This window comes from Symphalangus syndactylus, chromosome 12, assembly GCF_028878055.3.
Source record: "Symphalangus syndactylus isolate Jambi chromosome 12, NHGRI_mSymSyn1-v2.1_pri, whole genome shotgun sequence".
NCBI classification, from domain to species: Eukaryota; Metazoa; Chordata; class Mammalia; order Primates; family Hylobatidae; genus Symphalangus; species Symphalangus syndactylus.
In genome coordinates, this window is record NC_072441.2 from 138,727,925 (window position 1) to 138,751,523 (window position 23,599).

Below are 23,599 nucleotides of genomic sequence, written 5' to 3' on the forward strand. Positions count from 1 at the left end.
ATCCCAATCTATCCATCCACCTAGATCTGCTCAGACGCTTTCCCATCCAACTCCCGAGCATTATTTATCCGTGACCTTCCCACATAATATTTCGTAGCGAGGTTACTTACGCAGAGGTCCGATCTCTCTGTTCATCTTCAAGCAACCTGAGGGCAGGTAGGGTCCGAGTCGGATCCAGTTCTGTGCCCCTTGGTAGGCACCCAGGACACTGCAGGCATCAATAAATATCAGTTGGGCAAGTACAGTTGCAAGATGAGGACAATCAATTCTTCCCTCAAATGCCGGGAGAGCATCTCCATAGCGGTGCTCTGGGAGCCCGGAAGAAGGCAGGGGAGCGGTGCAGACAGCGGTGCATGCGGGCCGGGGCCGAGGGCTAAGGGCCCGAGCCGGGGCAAGAGGCGCGGCCGGGCAGCCCTCCTCGTGACTCCTCCTCCCCCCGCCGCGGCTCTGAGTCAGGTGATTCCGGCACGTGACGGGGCACCACCTACCCTGCTGCTCTCAAGTGGCAGCTCGGACGGCCAATGAGCGGCTGGGTTTAGGCTCGGGGCCTATGAGAGCCGGGCTCTGGGGGGCGGGCCCGACGGTGGCGGCTGCCGGGGGCGGCGGCGGCGGCGGCGGCGGCGGCGGAGGCGGACTGGGGAGGCGGCGGCCTGGCTCGGCCTGGCCTGGCCTGTCAGGGCGCGGGCGGCGGCGGCTCCAGCACCATGTCCCTGCAGTACGGGGCGGAGGAGACGCCCCTCGCCGGCAGTTACGGCGCGGCCGATTCGTTTCCAAAGGACTTCGGCTACGGCGTGGAGGAGGAGGAAGAGGAGGCGGCGGCGGCGGGCGGCGGGGTTGGGGCAGGGGCAGGCGGAGGCTGTGGCCCGGGGGGCGCTGACAGCTCCAAGCCGAGGATTCTGCTCATGGGACTCCGGCGCAGCGGCAAGTCCTCCATCCAGAAGGTGAGCGGGGCTGCGCCCGGTCCCCCGCCCCCTCCCCGGGGCTCAGGTGTCCGGTAGCAGGGACGCCCGGGAGGGCAGCGGCCGGGGCCCGTCTGCGCTCCGTCCCTCCGCACTTTCTCTTCCACTCTTGCGAGCGCACAGGCGCGGCCCGCGCGGGGACCCCGACCTCTGCGTCCACGCCCAAGTCAGCTGAGGCCAAGTGGAGCGCTGAAGGCGAAACTGGTTGCAGGGAGGCAGGTGCCCGGTGGCACCGCCCAAGACCTCCGCCCCCTGGGACCCTGCTCCTGTGTCATTTACGAAACTGAGACATACTCTCCAGTTCTCACTTGGAGAACTTCGTGGACTCCCTCCCTTGGCCCGTTTTGATTTGTTCTCACTTCAGGTGACCTGAGTGTGCCGGGATTCCCAGCAGAGCCCCAGGGAGTAGCGTCAGAAAGAGTTGTGACTAAGACACTGGGCGTTGTAATTCTCGCTACTGATGTGAAGGAGACTTCGCTGTAGCATTACTGGGAATTGGGTAGTGAGATTGCACCGATTTCAGTAGTTGTGGCCTGGTGAATGTAATTACTGGTGATGTTCCCCCTGTAGGGGGGACTTTGAGAATATTTTGAGATATTGAGAATATCTGAGACTTTGAGAATATTTTGCAGACCTAGTCTGTTTTCACTTTTGGGCTTTCATGAACAAATGGAGGGCTGTACACGTTTGTTTATGTTTTTGAGACGGAGTCTCTCGCTCCGTCGCCCAGGCTGGAGAATGCAGTGGCGCAATCTCGGCTCACTGCAGCCTCCACCTCCCGGGTTCAAGCGATTCTCCCGCCTCAGCCTCCCGAATAGCTGGGATTACAGGCGCGTGCCACCACGCCCGGCTAATTATTGTATTTTTAGTAGAGACGGGGTTTCACCATGTTGGCCAGGGTCATCTCGAACTGCTGACCTCAAGTGATCGGCCGCCTTGGCCTCCCGAAGTGCTGGGATTACAGGCGTGAGCCACCACGCCGGCCTACACTGTTTAGTAAGGGTTAAATAGAGGCAAGGTTGACTTCCTCCATCAGCCAAACCCATTATACTAGGAGTGAGCCGGTAATAAAACTCGTATCAGCAGGCACCTGGTCTTTTCACCTCTCCACTCTGTTGCAAAGGCCTATCCAAAATAAATCTGTGATTTTCTTTTTCTTTCTGAATCTGTGATATTTTGTAGATGGGATCTTTTTAAAAAGCAGCGTTCTTCCAGATTTGCTGGAGTACTGTGTTTTATTTACCTTGATTTTCACCTCTACAGCAAAACTTGGGTACGTTGACTGTAGGTTTTTAATAAACTAATTTTAGTTATTCACATTTGTTACTGAGAAAACCTTGAGAGTAAATGTTCAGTTTTCTCTTCTAGAAAGTAAGTTAGAGGCAAAGTAGTTTTATGTTAGAACTGTGTAGGTTGTGATTATTGTGATTTTTTTTTTTTTTTTTTTTTTTTTTGTTACGGAGTCTTGCTCGTTGCCCAGGCTGGAGGGCAGTGGTGTGATCTCCACTCACTGCAGCCTCCACCTCCTGGGTTCAAGCGATTCTCCTGCCTCAGCTTCCCGAGTAGCTGGGACTACAGGCGTGCACCACCACGCCCGACTAATTTTGGTATTTTTAGTGGAGATAGGGTTTCACCATATTGGTCAGGCTGGTCTCGAACTCCTGACCTCAAGTGATCCGCCCGCCTCGGTCTCCTGAAGTGCTGGGATTGAAGGCGTGAGTCACTGCACCTGGGCCGATTATTGTGATTCTTAACAGTTGCCTTTACATTTCTTTTCTCATGGGAGCTATCTTTTGCCTGTCAGTCCCCGTGGCCTCCCCCTGGACATTTTCACTTTCTACTTGGTATAGGCACTGCCCTTCTTAGACTGCAAAGTCAGTGAGGGCAGAGTCCAGTCTGTTTCACTTTTTTAATTACTCCTCAGAGCCTGAGGTAGGCATTCAAGTAATTTTTGAATAAACCAGACTTCTTAAGCTTTAGCTGTAAGGCTTTCATAATCGTAAAGCAGATTCTGATAGAATTAATGTTAGCTTTCCCCCAGAAAAACTAATGGAGGTGATAGAGATTGCTACTATTAGTACTGAGTATGGTGCATAGAACATAGGAGAAAAGATTTAGCTCCAAAATAGATTTAATTGAAATTAATTTGGTGTCTTCTTTCAAAAATAAAGGGATAGTGGATACTAATGGATTCACCATTCAGTTCCTACTTTTCAAAATTTTTTTTTTGTTATGAGATCAAATGTTTAAATGTTAAATCAGGGTGGAATTTGAAATTTAAATTCTGAAGTTTAATAGTCATAAAATTGCCTGTTTTCTTTTAACAGGTGGTGTTTCATAAGATGTCACCCAACGAGACCCTCTTTTTGGAAAGTACCAACAAGATTTATAAGGATGACATTTCCAATAGCTCCTTTGTGAATTTCCAGATATGGGACTTTCCTGGGCAAATGGACTTTTTTGACCCAACCTTTGACTATGAGATGATCTTCAGGGGAACAGGAGCATTGATATATGTCATTGACGCACAGGTAGTCAGTAATGTGTTTACTCCACTTTCCTGGTGGGAAAAAGATGTAGAAACAAAGGAAAGTTGTTTGTCTTCTTTGTCGTGTGCTTGCAGCTTATCTCTTTGGCAGTAGATTCCCTAACAGTGTAAGAGATGCAGTTGCAGAGTGCTTTGGGAGCAGACATGCCATTGTGCAGGTGCAGAACATCAAGATGATTAGGAGATATGGTTTACATCCTTGAGTCCTAGTTCATGGGCAGCTAACATTGGCTTTCCACTTTTATTGGTTAATGGTAGATGTTGCTATATTTTATAATAATAGTGATGTCGTTCCCTGAAAAGATCCCATCCCATAACATGAAGAGGAATATGAGAACTGAGTCAGTAGATATTAGAGTGAGTAGTTTACTTAATTGTCAAAATTGAGTTTAGCTTAACAAGCATTTATGGAGGGCCTAGCATGTGGCAGTCAGTGAGATGAATGGGGCAAGTCCCTATCCTTTAAGACGCTTACTTTTTATAAGCTTAAGCATTAGTTAAGAATGCTGTCTGAGGGATAGGCGCTACAGAGGGTGCCTTCACATACGCGTTCTAATTAATTTAATCTTCACAATATTGTTAGGTAGGTATTGTAATTCTGATCTTACAGATGAGTAAACTGAGATCAGAGTTTAAGCAACTTGCTTAAAGTGACACACTGAATAAAATGGCAGAGCTGGGATTACTTAAAAAATTATGTTGGGAAAAAATGTTCATTTCATTTTTCCTTTCTTAAATTAATATTAAAAATTACAAGCATTAACTTGGTAATTGAATTTTTTTATCTTGAGACAATTGAAGAGTTATTTAGTAGTATAGTTAATATATTTGAATGTTTGAATATTGATGATAATTAGGATAGTATTTTTCTGTGGTTGGGGACAGAGGTGGTTTGAGGCTTTAACTCATTACTTGACTTTTGTAAGATTTCTTTTAAAAAATATTTTGTTCTGACTTACAGGATGACTACATGGAGGCTTTAACAAGACTTCACATTACTGTTTCTAAAGCCTACAAAGTTAACCCAGACATGAATTTTGAGGTTTTTATTCACAAAGTTGATGGTCTGTCTGATGATCACAAAATAGAAACACAGAGGGACATTCATCAAAGGGCCAATGATGACCTTGCAGATGCTGGGCTAGAAAAACTCCATCTTAGGTAACAACATGTGTGTTTGATATGAGAGCCCTGAACAATGTGTAAATGTATTCCCATCTCTGTCATTACAAACACCATAGCTTTCTGCTACCTGTGTGCCCTTTCCACATCTTTTATGTTTTTGATCTCGTTGTTGAATTCCAGGCTGTCTGGGGAGCCTGATACTGAGAAATTACCCACTTTTTGTGTTTTCCTGGAGATTGAAGTCATGTGAAGTGTTTCCATTGGTGCTTTTCCAAATTCATCTCAAGAGACTGGAGTCAGGCTGTTTCTTCATGGCATAAATCTGCTTTGGGACTCCTTCTTCTTGTTTCATTACTTTTCCCCGCCTTGCATCAGTGAAGTGAATCTGTCACATTTGTGGTAGAAGTCTTTAGCTTGAGTCTTAGACAGTATCTTTCTCAGTAGGAACAGCCTTATACAGAGAGTGCACTTTCAAATCTGGACTGACTCTTTTTATTTTTCATTTTTATTTTTCCTGCTGGCTCCCTTCCACCTCCCCCCTGGACTGACTGTAATATATCTTAGCTTTTAAAACACTTTATACTTTTATGAAACTCTATAAAGTTTGGCTTAGGTGGGTTTATCTTATAAATGTGCATAAGGCTGCTATTAAATTTAGAGGAGTATTGGTTTGTAACTACTGTTAAGAAATTATTATTAAATAATACCTACTAGATAGGATTGATTTGTGTATTTGCATTCTAAAAGTGTATGAGGAATATTTTTGTACATCTTATTTTATTTGATGATATAGGTAGAAATGAGTATTAAAGAGTACCCAAGAAAATGTTCTCTTGATGATAGAAGTAGCTTAAAGAGGGAGAAGGGGAGAGAGACAGCAAGTTATTTCTCTGTCCCCGTTCTATTGTTGTGACTTCTTTATGGGCTCAAACTAACTGCTATGCCTCCCCCTAAAATTCTCTGGGTCTCAGGCTCCAAGGTCTTTCAGTTATTCTTCTAGGAAACCATGTAGAAAAGTCTCATTGACCTCTAGTTTGCCTGGATTAAATTTCTAAAAAATTTGAAAGTAATTCATGTTAAAAAAATAAAAATTCAGCAATGTTTGTAGGAGAAAATGAAAGTGGCTCTCCATAAAAATTCAGTCTTATTTTTTTGGGAATCCACTGCTAATAGTTTTTACCTGGATTTTGAGCCGTTCTTGTCCTGTGTTCCCCAGTGCTCCATGGGGATCCTTCTGATTCTCTTTACTCCGTGTCTGTGTTCCTTTCCAGGCATCCCACCCCAGTGGTACATGCCATCCCTTTCCTCGGTACCATGTAGGGTCCTAGACCTTGTTAACTTCAGTAGAATGTTGCATCAAGCTTTTATTTAGGCCAGGCATAGTGGCTCATGCCTATAATCCCAGCACTTTGGGAGGCCGAGGTGGGCAGATCACTTGAGACCAGGAGTTTGAGACCAGCCTGGCCAACATGGCAAAACTCCGTCTCTACTAAAAATACAAAAAATTAGCCAGGCATTGTGGTGTGTGCCTGTAGTCCCAGCTACTCGGGAGGCTGAGGGAGGAGAATCGCTTGAACCCAGGAGGTGGAGGTTGCAGTGAGCCAAGATCGTGCCACTGGACTCCAGCCTGGGTGACACAGCAAGACTCCATCTCAAAAAAAAAAAAAAAAAGACTTTTATTTAGTACTAGCAGTCCTATGGATGAAGCTCCTTTTCATTTGCAGTTTCTAGAAACTCAGCTTACTAAAATGCCCTGTGACTTGCAGGTTCTCCCTGTCCCCATCTACCTCAAGCCTCAAAGGTGCAGGACATTCTTTCTTTGCTCACCTTTTGGCCTACAGGAAACACTAAAATATTGTAAAGAGATCTGTAGGGTCATCTTGGCCTTACCTGTTCCAGTGCTGTTACATCTAGATTAAACTCCTGTTTGCTAGATTAGGTTCTTAGGTCTGCTCCTTGAAAGTATTTTTTTTTTTTTTTTTTTTGAGATGGAGTTTCACTCTTGTTGCCCAGGCTGGAGTGCAATGATGCCATCTCGGCTCACCGCAACCTCTGCCTCCATGGTTCAAGCGATTCTCCTGCCTCAGCCTCCCAAGTAGCTGGGATTACAGGCATGCGCCACCACGCCCAGCTAATTTTTTGTATTTTTAGTAGAGACAGAGTTTCTCCATGTTGGTCCGGCTGATCTCGAACTCCCGACCTCAAGTGGTCCACCTGCCTTGGCCTCCCAAAGTGCTGGGATTACAGGCGTGAGCCACCGCGCCCAGCTGAAAGTATCTTTAAATTACCTATAAAGTTCTGTGTCTCTGATGTTATAATATATATATGTATAAATGTGTGGTGGATGTGACTATATCATGAAGATTATACTCCCTGAGTTATAAAGCAGATAGAATTGTTGACAGTGTTTAAATTGTTAAAGGCCTCCCTCTCAAATACATGCTTTATTGAATCTACATGTGTTACTTCTCCACCGTAAGTCCTTTTAGGCCTCCAGACTCCTGTAGATTCCTCCATTCTCTGTAGAGTCCCGACTCCCATCCTCTTTAATATGCTCTTTACATAAATTCTAAACACGAGTTGTATTCATTTGTTTGTTCAGCAGATACTTATGAGCACTGTTCAGGGAAGTGGGCTTGCTGCTAGGAGCAAGACTGACAAAGTCTCTTTCCCCTGGAACTTAACATTTTCAGTGACACAGCTCAAAAGCACCAAAATGAATGTATAGTATCGTTTTAAGTGCTTACCAATAGTGTGAAGAAAAACAAATTAGGGGAAAGGGGTTGAAAGCCTTGGGTACAAGAGTGCTATTTTAGGTAGGCTGGTCTGGAAAGAACTTTTTGAGGTGACATTTTAGTAGAAACCTGAATTATGTTCTTATTTAATAAATGTCACATAACTCTTCTAGCTTTCTCGGTTTTTAGTCTTATTTTTGGTCTCAGTTATGTGCTTAAAAAAAGCTTTTTGGATCAGATTGCAAAGACTTTGGTGAATATTGGAGTTTATGTACCTGAAAATCCTTTTCTCAGTACTACTTCAGTTGCCCCCGTGTAAATGCAGTAAAGAGATGAAGCCAGGTGGGAAAGTGTATTTGTCATCTTGAGTGATGGGCATGGTAGACAAGATAAAGAGGCTTTATTGAACTCACTGAAATCAAATGTTAAGAAACTTGAAATTTTATGTATTATAATAGTTGTCATAGAACGTAAGGTATTTTTCAAATTAATCAAGCTATGTTGTGTTTTTCAGCTTTTATCTGACTAGTATCTATGACCATTCAATATTTGAAGCCTTTAGTAAGGTGGTGCAGAAACTCATTCCACAACTGCCGACCTTGGAAAACCTATTAAATATCTTTATATCAGTAAGTGAGCAATTTATATTTAATTCACTGCAGCTTCTGATTCCATTTTTGTGAATATATTTGTGTTTTCAAATTTTCCAAAAAAGTCTTGAATTAATCTGTATCAAGTACAAAGACTAATGACCCACTTAACATGTAAAATAAATGATAACATAAAATATTATTCGAGTTATTTTCTGAATTCTTAAATAGAGGTTGATGTCAACATGTAATTCTTTTATGGTTTGTAAATTGCCACATAACGCCTTTCCTGTTAGCAAGGTGATTCAAATCAGAGATGGTTTATATTAATAAGAGGATTATTGAAAATGTAGCATTGCTTGATTTTTAGAGATTTTTGTTAAATTTTTTGTGATGTCTTAGAAAATAATTCATTTGAGTAAAGAGGAAGAAGAAGAAGAGTTGACTTAGGAAATTCTGTCAGTAAATCAGAGGAGAGAAATAATTCCTCTTTCATTCTTTGGGTAATAGAAGTCTCTCAAGCAAGTGCTATTTGTTTGTTGGTATTGGGTTATATGATGAAAATGACCCTGGATGTTATTCAGTAATTCAAGATCTTCGATAAGTTGTAAATTGTGATTCTTAAAAAATACTGAACAGTTTCCCATTTGTTTTTCCAAGAATTCAGGTATTGAAAAAGCTTTTCTCTTTGATGTTGTCAGCAAAATCTACATTGCAACAGACAGCTCTCCTGTGGATATGCAATCTTACGAACTTTGCTGTGACATGATTGATGTTGTAATTGATGTGTCTTGTATATATGGGTAAGTTATGTATATATTCCTGCACTATCTCAGACAGGCGGGAAACTATTAACTTGATTTGTCCAGAAGACTAATTTCTGAGGCCTCTGGCAAGTAGTACTACATGAACTGGGATTGTTCTGACCATGGTGCTTTAACTTGGAGCGTGATTTCTCTGGAAGTGGGCTGCTGGGTCTTACTCCTTCAGAGAATGGCTAAGAAAAGTTGGAAAGCATGACTAGAACTGGGCTTGTTTATCACTGCAAGTTTCTCCCGCTGTTGTGGGGATGGGGGAGGGTTGCACTGTGTCTTCTCACCACTGGAACTTAGCTAGATTGAAAAACTAGATTAATTTATTTAAAATGGTCTGAATAACAAAGTAAGTTCTGGTTCCTGATTTAACCTCAGGCTTTGTGGAATTAGGGATTCTCAATCTTTCAGAGAGCAAAGAAAGTAATTAGAATTTTGGATGTTGGAAGAACTTACAAAAATCTGACCCATATATACAAGTTTCCAAAATAAATCTCTAAAATTTGAGCTCTTCCTTTATGTAAATTTGCCAAACTCTATATAGAAATTTATGAAAGCCAGCCAGCAAGTGATTTTGTAGAATAGGCCAGAGGACTAGTGAAAACTTTGGAGAATTACTGGCTTTTCAAAAGCTGATAATGGCTAGGTGTGGTGGCTTGTGCCCATAATCCCAGATGTTTGGAAGGCTGGGGTGAGAGGATCGCTTGAGGCCAGGAGTTGGGAGACCAGTCTGGGCAACATAGACCTCAGCCTTACCAAAAAAAAAAACAACAAAAAAAGAGTTAATAACATTCTCTGCACCCTCTGACTTCCTAGATTCCCCTGGTGTATTAACATCAGCACTCTCAAGTTGCTTTTCAGATGTTTTAGCATTATCTTTGCTTTCTACTTCCTGTGTCTTCTCTCTGCCCCATCTAGTCTAAATATCTCTTTCACCTCTGACTCTGCCCTTCATTTTGGTCTTTTGCTTAATTTTGCAGTGTCTTTCTCCAGCTGCCTCTGAGTAGGAGAGTACATTTGTCTTACCTATTCTATATCTGTCTGTCTATTCCTTTAACTTTTGTGATTATATGCTCACTTTTGTTATTTATTTATTTATTAAATGGAGTCTCGCTCTGTCGCCCAGGCTGGAGTGTGGTGGCGTGGTCTTGGCTCACTGCAAGCTCCACCTCCCAGGTTCACGCCATTCTCCTGCCTCAGCCTCCGGAGTAGCTGGGACTACAGGTGCCCACCACAATGCCTGCCTAATTTTTTGTATTTTTAGTGGAGATGGGATTTCACCATGTTAACCAGGATGGTCTCGATCTCCTGACCTTGTGATCCGCCTGTCTCGGCCTCCCAAAGTGCTAGGATTACAGGTGTGAGCCACTGCGCCCGACCCTTTTTTTTTTTTTTTTTTTTTAGAAAAAGAGTCTCGCTCTGTCGCCCAGACTGGAGTGCAGTGGTGAGATCTCAGCTCACTGCAGTCTCTGCCTCCTGGGTTCAAACTATTCTCCTGCGTCAGCCTCCCGAGTAGCTGGGATTATAGGTGCCTGCTACCATACCCGGCTAATTTTTTATATTTTTGGTAGAGATAGGGTTTCGCCATGTTGGCCAGGCTAGTCTCGAACTCCTGACCTCATGATCCACCAGCCTTGGCCTCCCAAAGCGCTGGGATTACAGGCATGAGCCACCATGCCCGGCTTGTTTTAATTCTTTACATAATCAAAATGAGATATTGTCAGTTTATTATATATTTTAGGTAAGTTTCGTATTTCCCACTTCTAATTTAAACAATGGATGAGTAGAACGTTTGCTTTTTTTTTTTAAACAAATCAAAATTTCATAAACCAACTTTTTTATAATACAAAAATCAAATTTAACTGTAAAATTTATTTTCAATATTAGATACATTTTATTTGTTTTATTTATTTATTTTTTTGAGACAGAGTCTCACTCTTGTCACCCAGGCTGGAGTGCAGTGGTGTGATCTCAGCTCACTGCAACCCCTGCCTCCCGGATTCAAGCAGTTCTCCTGCCTCAGCCTCCCGAGTAGCTGGGATTACAGGGGTGCACCACCATGCCTGGCTGATTTTGTATTTTTAGTAGAGACAGGGTTTTACCATGTTGGCCAGGCTGGTCTCGAACTCCTGGCCTCAGGTAATCCACCTGCCTCGGCCTCCCAACGTGCTGGGATTACAGGCGTGAGCCACCGCTCCCAGCCAATACATTTTAAAATACCTTATACATAATAAAGTACATTATATTAGCTGGGTGTGGTAGTGTCCACCTGTAGTCCTAGCTAAATTTGGGGGATTAAGCAGGAGGATGAGGCAGGAGAATTGCTTGATCCCAGGAGTTTCAGGCTGCAGTGAGCTATGATTGCATCACTGCACTCCAGCCACGGGTCACTGCAGCCTCAATCTCCTGGACTCAAGTGATCTTCCCACCTCAGCCTCCTGAGTAGCTGGGACTACAGCCACACACCACACCATACCCAGCTAACTTTATTTTTTTCTTTCTTTTTTTTTTTTTTTTTGAGACATGGTCTGTCACTAAGGCTGAAGTGTAGTGGCACAATGACGGCTCATTGCAGCCTCAGCCTCCCAGGCTCAAGTGATCCTCCTGACTACAGGCATGTGCCATCATGCCTGGCTGATTTTTGATTTTCGTAGAGATAGGGTCTCACTATGTTGCCCAGGCTGGTCTTGAATTCCTGGACTCAAGTGATTCTTCTGTCTCGGTCTCCCAAAGTGCTGGGGTTGCAAGTATGAACCATTGCAGTTGGCCTTTTTTGTTTTTTTAATTTTAATTTTTTGTAGATACAGGGTCTCATAGTGTTACCCAGGCTGGTATCGAACTCCTGGCCTCAAGCAGTATTCCCGTCTTGGTCTCCCAAAGTGCTGGGATTACAGGCATGAGCCACCACTCTTGGCCTACCTTGGCATTATTTTGATTAAGATTCAGATAAACATATTTTCCTAATAGTCTTAAAAACTGTTAAAACAGATAAATGTAGAAAGCAGATCTTATGCTTTACAGATTCTGAGCAAGCATTTTAAGGTCATTAACATATTTTTATTCTTAATTTTATTAACCACAGCCAAATCAAGTCACTCTAATCTCCAGACTTTGAATAGAATGTGCCTTTCTTATTTCTTTCTCATGTTAGTGTGTGATTCAAGATCATATGCTGGCTTGACATTAGGAGCTTTATAGTTTCTTACAGTTGCTGGCTGTGGGTACTGGTTTAGGGAATCATCTTCAGGGTTGTCTATGTTGGAACCTGTTGTCAGAGTTAGTTCTTGTTCTCACTTTCCGTGTGGCACAGAAAAAGATCTACATGGCGCATCTTAACCATAAGCTGAGAACATGTAGCACTTACAACTTCCTCTTCTCCAGTTAGAAGGAAGTAGTTTTCTTCTATACTCTTAAAAGCAAATGACACCAACTTCCCCTCCATTCTGCCTTCCCAAATTAATTTTATATTAGTTAAGGTACTGGAAACTGCATGGAATTGAGTTAAAAACCCTAAGTTTGAGTCCTGACTTTGCCAGGAGATCACTTCATTTTTTTTTTTTTTTTGAGACGGGAGTCTCGCTCTTTCACCCAGGCTGGAGTGCAGTGGCACGATCTTGGCTCACTGCAGGCACCGCCCCCCGGGGTTCACGCCATTCTTCTGCCTCAGCCTCCCACGTAGCTGGGACTACAGGCGCCCGCCACCTCGCCTGGCTAATTTTTTGTATTTTTAGTAGAGACGGGGTTTCACCGTGTTAGCCAGGACGGTCTCGATCTCCTGACCTCGTGATCCTCCCGCCTCGGCCTCCCAAAGTGCTGGGATTACAGGCGTGAGCCACCACGCCTGGCCAGATCACTTCATTTTTAATGAACTTCAATTCCTTTTTTTTTTTTTTTTTTGAGACGGAGTTTCGCTCTGTCGCCCAGGCTGGAGTGCAGTGGCGCAATCTTGGCTCACTGCAAGCTCCGCCTCCCGGGTTCACGCCATTCTCCTGCCTCAGCCTCTCTGAGTAGCTGGGACTACAGGTGCCTGCCAACACGCCCGGCTAATTTTTTGTTTTTGTATTTTTAGTACAGACGGGATTTCACTGTGGTTTCGATCTCCTGACCTCATGATCCGCCCGCCTCGGCCTCCCAAAGTGCTGGGATTACAAGCGTGAGCCACCGTGCCCGGCTTTTTTTTTTTTTTTTTTTTTTTGAGGTAGGGTCTCTGTTGCCCAAGCTGGAGTGCAGTAGTGAACACAGCGCACTGCGGCCTCGACCTCCTGGGCTCAAGCTGTCCTCCTTCAGCCTCCTGTGTAGCCGGGAGCACAGGCGTGTGCCACCACACCTGGCTAACTTTTGGATATTTTTGTAGAGATGGAGCCTGACTTTGTTGCCCAGACTGGTTTTGAACTCCAGGGCCAAAGTGATCCTCCTTGGCCTCCCAAAGTGTTGGGATTACAGGTGTGCGCCATGTGCCTGGCCTCTGTATCTTTTCAATGGCATAGTCCTCTTTGTATTTATGTAGTTTACTTTCGCTTGTTGCAGAAAGGACATAATGCGGTTAAATAGGGCTATAGTAATAATTCGTGTCCTTAGGGTTGTTGTGAGGATCAAAGAAATGTATGAGAAGGTAAACTGCAAGGTTCAGAATGGTGAAAATAAGCCCCCACTTCATGAAAAAAAAAATACACGGAAAATATAGAGAAACGAAAATAGGAGTAAAGAGCCACTACTCAAGTCAACCACTAACAACTCTTTTAGTGTTATTTCTGTCACCTTAAAATTGTGTGTGTGTGTGTGTGTGTGTGTTCTTGTGTTGCCTAGGCTGGTCTCAAATTCCAAGCTCAAGTATTCCTCCCTCCTCAGCCTTCCAAAGTGCTGGGATTACAGGCATGACCCACCATGCCAGATCCCAAATTTTTTTTGACATTATGCTTATGCTACCATATGAGAACACAAATTATAAGGCTCGGAATAGTTTAAAAAATAAACCTCACCCCTAATCATTAAAAACTGCATGGAAAATATAGAAAAGTGAAAATAGGAGAAAAAAGATACATTGTTTTACTGCCAAAGAAAATTACCAATTACTCCTGACATTTTCTTTTCCTTTTTTCTTTTTTTTTCCTGAGACAGAGTCTTGCTGTGTCACCCAGGCTGGAGTGCAGTGGTACAGTCTCGGCTCACTGCAACCTCCGCCTCTTGGGTTCAAGTGATTCTCCTGCCTTAGCCTCCCAAGTAGCTGGGACTACAGGTGTGAGCCACCATGCCTGGCTAATGTTTGTTTTTTATTTTTTAGTAGAGATGGAGTTTTACCATGTTGGCCAGGCTGGTCTTGAACTCCTGACCTCAGACAATTGGCCCGCCTCAACCTCCCAAAGTGCTGGGATTACAAGCTTGAGCCATTGCGCCCAGCCGACATTTTCTTTTTAGTATATTTCCCTCACCTTTTTTGTTTTTGAAGGCAAATACTTTTAAAAAAGCATTTTTGATAACTCTTAATTCCTAGCAATAGCTAGATAAACTTTAGATTTTTATAGGCAAGTACATCAGAAAAGATTCTGAGTCCGTATCTCTTTTTAAAAGTTGTTGATTTCAACATAGTCCCTGCTAGTCTCTAGCTGAGACTGTTCTGGTTTAGTCTAAGTATTTTCTTGCTTTTGTGAGGAAGCAAAAAATATGTTTTCTGTGAAAATGTGATTGACTTGGCATATAGAATATGCCTCGAAGGAGCTCATCTAAGTGAGGCGGCAGGTCCCAGAGGGTCCCTGTGACCTGAGGACAGTAAAGAGAGGAGATACCTCAGCTGGGTTTACAGAACACAGTCTAGGGGGTGAGTAGTCCCACCTGGTGAGATGTTGGTACTGTTGTCATTTCCCTGGTTAAGATATACATATGTTTGCACCTTTTTCTCCACATGTCTGATTATCTATATTAAAGGATGTGTATGGAGTTGTTGTTTTTAATAGGAATCCCTGAAATTCTGTGTTTAGGAACACTACACCTTAACAACACTCTCTCCCAATATATTTAAGCCAGTATTCTTTCCCAGAGATGTTTGGGAAACTGGGTGATGTCATTGTGCAAATTAAATGTGGCAGATGCCTAGATGGGAAACCTGTAATGAATAGTACTTTCTTTTAAAATAGGTTAAAGGAAGATGGAAGTGGAAGTGCTTATGACAAAGAATCTATGGCAATTATCAAGCTGAATAATACAACTGTCCTTTATTTAAAGGAGGTGACTAAATTTTTGGCACTGGTCTGCATTCTAAGGGAAGAAAGCTTTGAACGAAAAGGTAATAGCATTTTAAAAAGCTGTTTTTATGTTAATTTCTTTGCCATAACTTCTCAGGTCTTTGAAAACAAGAGAAAATAATAATCGCAGTGTTAGACAAATGGCTATTAGAAAAAAAAAAGCTCAAACTGCTTTTGTCCCTTTCCTTCCATGTATAGTCCAGACTTTCTCTTTTCTTTTTTTGATCTTTCATTTTAAATCAAGATTTTAATTCTAGCCTTTCTGCATTCAAATGCTTTCATTACCTGTTTAATTGAATGCAGTTTGGCTTCCATCTGAACAAGTCTACTGAAACTAGACTTTTATTTATTTATTGTTTATGCTTTAAGTTCTGGGATACATGTGCACAACACACAGGTTTGCTACATAGGTATATATGTGCCATGGTGGTTCGCTGCACTCATCAACCTGTCATCTACATTAGGTATTTCTCCTAATGTTATCCCTCCCCCAGCCACCCACCCCCTGACAGGCCCTGGTGTGTGATGTCCCCTTTCCTGTGTCCATGTGTTCTCATTGTTCAGCTCCCCACTTATGAGTGAGAACATGCGGTATTTGGTTTTTTGTTCCTGTGTTAGTTTGCTGAGAACGATGGTTTCTAGCTTCATCCATGTCCCTGCAAAGGACATGAACTCATCCTTTTTTATGGCTGCATAGTATTCCATGATGTATATGTGCCACATTTTCTTTATCCAGTCTATCATTGATGGGCATTTGGGTTGGTTCCAAGTCTTTGCTGTTGTGAAGAGTGCTGCAATAAACATACGTGTGCGTGCGTCTTTATAGTAGAATGGTTTATAATCCTTTGGGTATATACTCAGTAACAGGATTGCTGAGTCCAATGGTATTTCTGGTTCTAGATCCCTGAGGAATCGCAACACTGTCTTCCACAATGGTTGAAATAATTTACACTGCTACCAACAGTGTAAAAGTGTTCCTATTTCTCCACATCCTCTCCAGCATCTGTTGTTTCCTGACTTTTTAATAATCGCCATTCTAACTGGCATGAGATGGTATCTCATTGTGGTTTCGATTTGGATTTCTCTAATGACCAGTGATGATGACTTTTTTTCATATATTCGTTGGCTGCATAAATGTCTTCTTTTGAGAAGTGGCTGTTCATATCCTTTGCCCACTTTTTGATGGGGTAGTATTTTTCTTGTAAATTTGTTTAAGTTCCTTGTAGATTCTGGATATTAGCCCTTTGTCAGATGGGTAGATTGTAAAAATATTCTCCCATTCTGTAGGTTGCCTGTTCACTCTGATGATAGAAACTAGACTTTTAGAAGTTACCAGGTTACCTCCTTGCTGCATTCAGTGGCCGTTTCTTACTCTGCAGGCTTTTCAACCTTCTAAGCATGTGATCTTGGCAGTCCCTCCTTTCTGAAAACTTTCTTCTCTCTTTGCTTCTCTGAAGCTGAATTCTTGGGATATTTTGTGTGTTTGTTTTCCCGACCACCTCTCCTGTTTCTTCTGTTTTTTTCTTTTTCTCAGTCCTGTTTGTCAGAGCCAAGTCTTTCTGCTTGCTTATTTTCTAGGTCAGCTCATCAAATACATGGCTTCAATTAATCTTCTCTATGTGATTAAAAAATTCACATCTCCAGCTATGACTTGGTCTCATGATCTCGTCCCATGTTTGGAGCTATTAGTAAGACATTCTCTCTTAAATATTGTGAATGTTACCTTCAACGTCACGTCAATCATTGGTTGATGAGTATTTCCCCTGTTTTGCGACTCTCGTGGCTGTCATACTTCTGTCACTAGTTATGCGAGTTTCTTCTCTCCAAGCGTAGATATCTTGTAGTTAGGTAATTGTGTGGTGTGATTGCCGAAGGGGCCCTTGCAGATTGGTTCACAGAGGAGATTTTGTGATCTCCTTTTTCTATTCTTCTTTGTTGTTTATATTGAATTTTCACCAAATCTGATCATTTGTTTCTTGGAACTGTTTCTTGGGTTTCCTTTCCATTTTCACTGTCAGTGATTCTACTCCAGGTTCTCATTGCTTCAGGCCAGTGGTGCTGCAGTAGTCTCTTACTTGATAATATTCATGTAGTTGACATATACGTGGAGGGTGTAGTATGTGTCATCTTTTATCCCAAAGGCAAATTAGTTTTCAGAAAATTTATTTTATATTGTTTAACTACTCAAGGATCTACAGTAGCTCTGTTACTTACTGCAACAAGTCCTTCCTCTTCTACCTGAGTTTTTTTTTTTTTTTTTTTTTGAGACAGAGTCTCGCTGTGTTGTCCAGGCTGGAGTGCAGTGGCGCAAGCTCGGCTGACTGCAAGCTCTGCCTCCCAGGTTCACACCATTCTCCTGCCTCAGCCTCCCGAGTAGCTGGGACTACAGGCGCCCGCCACCATGCCCGGCGAATTTTTTGTATTTTTAGTAGAGGCAGGGTTTCACTGTGTTAGCCAGGATGGTCTCAATCTCCTGACCTCGTGATCCGCCCACCTCGGCCTCCCAAAGTGCTGGGATTACAGGAGTGAGCCACCGCGCCCGGCCTACCTGAGTTTTTAATGGAATAGTTCAGATATACACAAATTTTTGTGTAAAACAAAACATGTATCTTCACCTTTTAGCTTAAGAACTAAAATGATAAATACAGTTAAAATTTTTTTTTTTTTTTTTTTTTTTTTTTAGAGACAGAATCTCACTCCATTCCCCCAACATGATCATAGTTCACTGTAGCCTCAAACTCCTGGGCTCAAGAGATCCTCCCACCTCAGCCTCCTGAGTAGCTGGGACTATAGGCTCATGCTACAGGATACTGGCTAATTTTAAAATACTTTGTAGAGATAGGATCTCTCTCTCTTGCCCAGACTGGTCTTGAACTTGTTGCCTCAAGCAATCCTCCTCCCTCAGCCTCCTAAAGTGCCGGGATTACAGATGAGAGCCAACTGCCTGGCCAGCTGAAGTCTTCTGTGTGTTTTTCTCAATTGAAATCCCTTCCTTTGAGCTATATGTATTTTATTTTTCTTATTTTTTCACTTCATGTCTATCCTTAATAGAGTATTGTATAAATGATATAAAAATATAAGTAGTCTTCTGCAACTTACTTGATTCTTTTCTCATTTTTGAGATTTATTCAGATCAATGACACATAGTTCTAGTTCATTCCTTTTCACTGCCATATAGTATTCTATGGGTTGACTATACCACATTTATTTTCTTGTTGCTGGACATTTGGATTATTTTAAAAATTTCAAATCTGTAACAAATGCTCATGAACAAGTTTGCCTTTGCACATGTGGATAATTTCTCTAGGGTATGCATTTAGGAGTAGAATTTATAGAGTACATGTATCTTTTGACTAATAAAGATATTGCCAAACAGCTCTCCAAAGTGACTTTACCATTTTCACCCCTGGCTGGCACCGGTCTGTGGAAGTTCTTATCACTTCTTATCCTTAATAACGCTTGGTATTGTTAGACTGTTTAATTATTGTCAATCTGGTAGGTGTGAAAGAGTATCTTACTTGATTCTCATTTTTACTTTTTAAATTACTGGTTAGAGCAAGTACCTTTTCATGGCTATTCAGGTTTCTTCTTTCACATTTTACCTGTTCCATATATATTTATCTTTTTTTGCACTGATTCTTAGCAGTTCCTTATTTTTTTCTATATTAGTTTATTTATTTATTTATGTTTTTGAGATGGAGTCTCGCTCTGTCACCCAAGCTGGAGTGCAGTGGTGCGATCTCGGCTCACTGCCAGCTCTGCCTCCCGGGTTCACGCCATTCTCCTGCCTCAGCCTCTCCGAGTAGCTAGGACTACAGGCGCCCGCCACCACGCCCGGCTAATTTTTTTGATTTTTAGTAGAGATAGGGTTTCACTGTGTTAGCCAGGATGGTCTTGATCTCCTGACCTCGTGATCCGCCTGCCTCGGCCTCCCAAAGTGCTGGGATTACAGGTGTGAGCCACCGCACCCACCCTATGTTAGTTTATTTTTTTATTTGTGTTTTTATTTTGAGATGGGAGTCTTGCTGTGTTGCTCAGGGTGGTCTTGAACTCCTGAGCTCAAGCAGTCTTCACACCTCAGCCTCTCACATAGCTGGGATTACAGGTGTGCATCACTTGTGCCTGGCTCCTAACCATTTTAATCTTAGAACAATTTTTTTTTAGACCGGGTGTGGTGGCTCACACCTGTAATCTCAGCGCTTTGGAAGGCTGAGGTGGGAGGACGCTTGAGCTCAGGAGTTCAAGACCAGCTTGGGCAAGATAGCAAGACCCTGTCTCTACCAAAAAATTAAAAAGTTAGTTGGGTGTGGTGGCTCGCACCTGTAGTCCTATCTACTCAGGAGGCTGAGGCGGGAGGATTGCTTGAGCACAGGAGTTTGAGGTTACAGTGAGCTATGATTGCACCACTGCACTCCAGCCTGGGTGTCAGAGTGAGACCCTGTCTCTAAAAAAAAAAATTTGTTTATGGAAATCTTCAGGTGTACACAAAGGTGGAGCAGCACGAAGAGTCTCTATGCATTCAGCTCCTGGGTCCAGCCCTCATTCCCACACACTTCCATCATGTTTCCTGGAGAGCTTCTCAGTTATTATAGATTATTAAGCTTTTTAATTTTATGGTGGAAACTGTCAAATATATAAAAAAGTAGAGAAAACAGTATAATAAAAGCCTTTTAATCGATTGCCCAGATTCAGTAGTTATCAAAATTATAGCCAATTATGTTTCATATTTATACCACTTTCCCTACTGGATTATTTTGAAGCAAAGGCCTGACATGAAATCATTTTGTCTCTACAGATTTCGGTAGATATCTCTAAAAGGTAGTGGTTTTTTGTTGTTTATTGTTTAAAACAATGTAGTTGAATTGATCAAAACTTGTCTTTTATAGTTTGTTTCTTTTCTGAGTCTGAAGGTCCACCTTAATTTGGCTGTAACCTACTTATTCAGACCTGATTCTTAGTATTTCCTACCAAGAGTTCTGTGTCCCACTCTCCAGTCAGACCATTTTTTTTTCCTGTCTTCCACCTGTGCTGTATTCTCATTGCCAGGTCCCTGCAGTTTTCTTGTGATTTTGTTCCCCTTTTCTGCCTGATTAAATCGTGGCCGTATTCCCCAAATTCTTTCTTGTCCCTGAAGTTTTCAGTTGATGACTTTGCCCTGCACTTGGCTTTTTCTTTGGATTTCCTTCACAGTTGTAGTCAATTTGACACCAGATTGTTTTGGTTTGTTTCTTGTATTTTGGCTTTATGCCTCATCTAGCATATCCTGTCTGGAAGGCATGGACCATATCTGCTGTTTCCTTTGACATATTGTACCCTCTATCGTGCTGTTCAATAAGTATTTACTGACTTTCATCAAATCAAATATAAATGATTGAAAGATCACACTATGTTCAAGCAGGCCACACAGTGTATTTGAATATTTTACTTTTCTTGAATGTGAATTGAGTGATTTGAAACTTGGCTGCCAGAGGTATTAATTTGGCCAAGGTGATGGTCTAATTGCAGTCGCATTTGTTTTCTAGCAGAACCTTATGATGGTAGATATATATGATGACCAGCTGTTCTTTTTTTTGAGATGGAGTCTCGCTCTGTCACCCAGGCTGGAATGCAATGGCGCGATCTTGGTTCACTGCAGGCTTTACCTCCCAGGTTCACGCCATTCTCTTGCCTCAGCCTCCCGAGTAGCTGGGACTACAGGCACCCGCCACCACGCCTGGCTAATTTTTTTTGTATTTTTAGTAGAGACGGGGTTTCACTGTGTTAGCCAGGATGGTCTTGATCTCCTGACCTCGTGATCTGCCTGCCTCAGCCTCCCAAAGTGCTGGGATTACAGGCGTGAGCCACCGCACCTGACCGATGACCAGCTGTTCTTAAGATTGAAGATGTTGCTATCTAGTTTCTAGGCTTAAGAATTTCCAACCAGTGTTTATCCGAGTTATTTTTGGCTGCAAACCCAAATATCAAATTTCACCATTGACAATTCAGGAGGCATTCTTTTCTTTTTCCTTCCTGCAGGTTTAATAGACTACAACTTCCACTGTTTCCGAAAAGCTATTCATGAGGTTTTTGAGGTGGGTGTGACTTCTCACAGGAGCTGTGGTCACCAGACTAGTGCCTCCAGCCTGAAAGCGCTGACACACAATGGCACGCCACGAAATGCCATCTAGTCTGAATCCCAGCGTCGGGGCTCTGTGCCAGCTTACTAGTCACTCCAGGGTCGGATGCCACGTGCTACAGGACATGGGAGCTGCCGCTTGTGGGAATCTGGTGCCTGTTCCACTAGAGACAAGGGGTAGAGTTTCTCATTTGGATGAAAACCCCTTCAACTGGTGGTGTACAACTGAAGCTACTATTTCTTTTTTGAAAATGGCAAAAAAAAAAAAAAAAAAATTCTGGAGACCACAGAACTCAAGTGTGTGTTTCTCCTCTTTTGGGTCCCCTTTAAGTAGTTGGGATATTTTGGACCTGGAGATAACACGTTACCCATCCTTACCAGGGAATGTTGCCATCAATTCCAGTTGAAAATAATAGAAAAGACTGAATTTTTATATGCTTCACTTAGGCTTTCATTTGGGTAAACTCTCAAAATTCTGCCTTGCTTAAGTTCTAACACTGCCTCTCAGATTTCAGTTTTGGACATTGCACAACTAAGACCTTTTAAACGCATTTGCTTGCTAACTCAGAAGACACATAGTCTGCAGCAAGACATTCCTGTATTGAAGAAATGAGAGAAAATTTTATGCTGCATTAGGTGGAGAGCAAGGCTCAACGGTGGTTGCATTAGTTCCCTCGGAAGTGTTGAAAAAACTTTGAAATGGAAGAAAATTTTTGCACCTATGTTCTGAGTACCAGATGTCTGGGTTCTTTCTTCTGCATTACATAAATGCTCAGTGTAACAAAGGGAATTAAAAGTTTTTCCCACAATCCCCTCCTAGGGGAGAAACTCATTATGTCACTGAAATGTTTAGCTTACTTTAATCTTGATATCAGCCTCTACAGACCTTTTATTCTAAGCTATCGAGCTTCTTGATTGCATTTTGTTGACCACGAGTGACCCTAAGGCACTGGGGGGACTGTCCACTGGGAGTTGGAGTGAGCACGTGGTGCTGCAACAGGCATTGTTTTACATACTTTGTCTCCAGTATTCTGACACCAAGTGTCAACTGTGGTACTTTCTTTGCCTAGGATATTAATTCATAATTGTTGCTTTTGTTGATGGTTGATACCCTTTCCATTGATTTCAACTTAACACATTGTTTCTATTCCACATGCCCAGTAGTCATATTTTCCAAAGCCACTGGACCACTTGAGTACATAAGTGCCACTGTTTAATGCAATATGTATATTCAGGTCTGTAAACCTAACAGTGTGACTTGGAGTGCTTCCTGCAGATGATTCTGACTGTTGAGTATTTACATGGACCATGGTGATATCCAAAAGAAAAATGCTTTTTATATTTATAGATTATTTCCTTGAACTATATATGAAATGGGTATCAATAAATGTATTTACTCCAAAATCAGCGTTTCTCCTTGCCTGAGGTATGGAGGGTGGTGGCGGAATGTTGGGTTGTCCCACTTTGCCGTTTTCTCATCCATTTCTTTTTCTTTTGCTACTTCCTGTGGTTAACATTTCTTATGTGTCAGAGCTTCAAGTTCTATCCCAATGTGGGAATTTCATGGCCTTGTGTCTAGGTATCTCCCCTGGCCCATTTCTGCTCTAGGGTAGTAAATCTAAGCTCAGGTGAAAATGTTTTTGGTTGGGTGTTTCATATCCGCCAATCTCACACATGGTGGGGAGTATCCTGGTTGTGGCATCATTAATACATTAATCCAACCTAAGAAGGAGTGAGGAGATGAGTGAAGTAAAACACACTTAAACAATTGTACCGATTCCAGCTTGTTTTCTGTTTCCTCTAGTTGCTGACATACTCATTGACTCTTAAATGTCGGTTAAATCATTGTTTGTCTATACAAACAGGTTGGGTCTAAACTAATCAGAGAAAAATAGATGTTAGTTTATCAGTGGGAGGAAGACAGACTGAAAGATCTTTAAGTTTCATAATTGGACTACTTTAGAAGCTGTTTTAATTCCGAAATGGAAATCACAGAAACAGCTTGAAAAAACTCTTGTGAAACTATCTAATCCTGTCTCCTTTTTCAGATTTTGGAAACAGGTGCAGAGGGATAAGGAGCCTTGTTGAGGCTATAGCTAGGAGGACTGTATAACTTAAATTCCAGATACTGTTGAGAGTGGAAGGGATGCCATTAGTAAGGATGCCTGAGCAGCAGGTGTGAACTGGCACTGTTGAGGGTGCACTACGGGTGGCCAACCTCATCATAGATCTAATTAGTGGCAAAACAGGGCTTGTCCTCCAGGCCTGGCAGCCCAGCGTTGCATGCCTTTACTTGCAGCCTCCAGCCTTAGGCTCCCATTGGTTAAATGGAGAGAATGCTTCAAGATGTATATGGTACATAGATGCCCAATAAATGTTATGTTTTCCTATTACTGAAAATTATAAATTCAGTCAGTGATTAAGGAGAAATCTTTAATTGTGAAATAGAAAGTAAATGTGAAAGGAGACAACTAAG

The 23,599-nt window shown here is 42.3% G+C and overlaps 2 protein-coding genes across 3 annotated transcripts in view; one reads left to right on the top strand and one right to left on the bottom strand.

The window, feature by feature from the left end:
* LOC134734895 (uncharacterized) overlaps nucleotides 1-706 on the bottom strand; it is a 99,019-nt gene extending 98,313 nt beyond the window's left edge. Inside the window, exons 1-3 of the mRNA XM_063628248.1 lie at nucleotides 681-706; nucleotides 517-634; nucleotides 111-447 (exon numbers count right to left, since the gene is read on the bottom strand). Of these exons, the coding sequence (XP_063484318.1) occupies nucleotides 111-447; nucleotides 517-634; nucleotides 681-706 (481 nt within the window). The remainder of the gene's footprint in view (nucleotides 1-110; nucleotides 448-516; nucleotides 635-680) is intronic.
* Nucleotides 579-22,527, top strand: RRAGC (Ras related GTP binding C). Of its 2 annotated transcripts, none has more exons than XM_055255203.2 (7): nucleotides 579-941; nucleotides 3,287-3,490; nucleotides 4,469-4,668; nucleotides 7,882-7,996; nucleotides 8,618-8,760; nucleotides 14,901-15,049; nucleotides 21,024-22,527. In XM_055255203.2, the coding sequence occupies exons 1-7, from the start codon at nucleotides 705-707 to the stop codon at nucleotides 21,173-21,175; spliced, it is 1,200 nt and encodes a 399-aa protein (XP_055111178.1). In that variant the 5' UTR covers nucleotides 579-704; the 3' UTR covers nucleotides 21,176-22,527. The 2 variants fall into 2 exon arrangements, with proteins under 2 accessions (XP_055111178.1, XP_055111179.1); XM_055255204.2 differs by having other exon boundaries at nucleotides 3,389-3,490.
* Nucleotides 22,528-23,599: the final 1,072 nt, after the last annotated feature.

Bases quoted from the DNA above. Each gene is read 5' to 3' on its own strand.
- RRAGC (XM_055255203.2), top strand. From the start codon at position 705: ATGTCCCTGCAGTACGGGGCGGAGGAGACGCCCCTCGCCGGCAGTTAC. The intron at 4,669-7,881 runs GTAACAACATGT...TGTGTTTTTCAG, and splicing joins CTAGAAAAACTCCATCTTAG to CTTTTATCTGACTAGTATCT. The intron at 15,050-21,023 runs GTAATAGCATTT...TCCTTCCTGCAG, and splicing joins AGAAAGCTTTGAACGAAAAG to GTTTAATAGACTACAACTTC.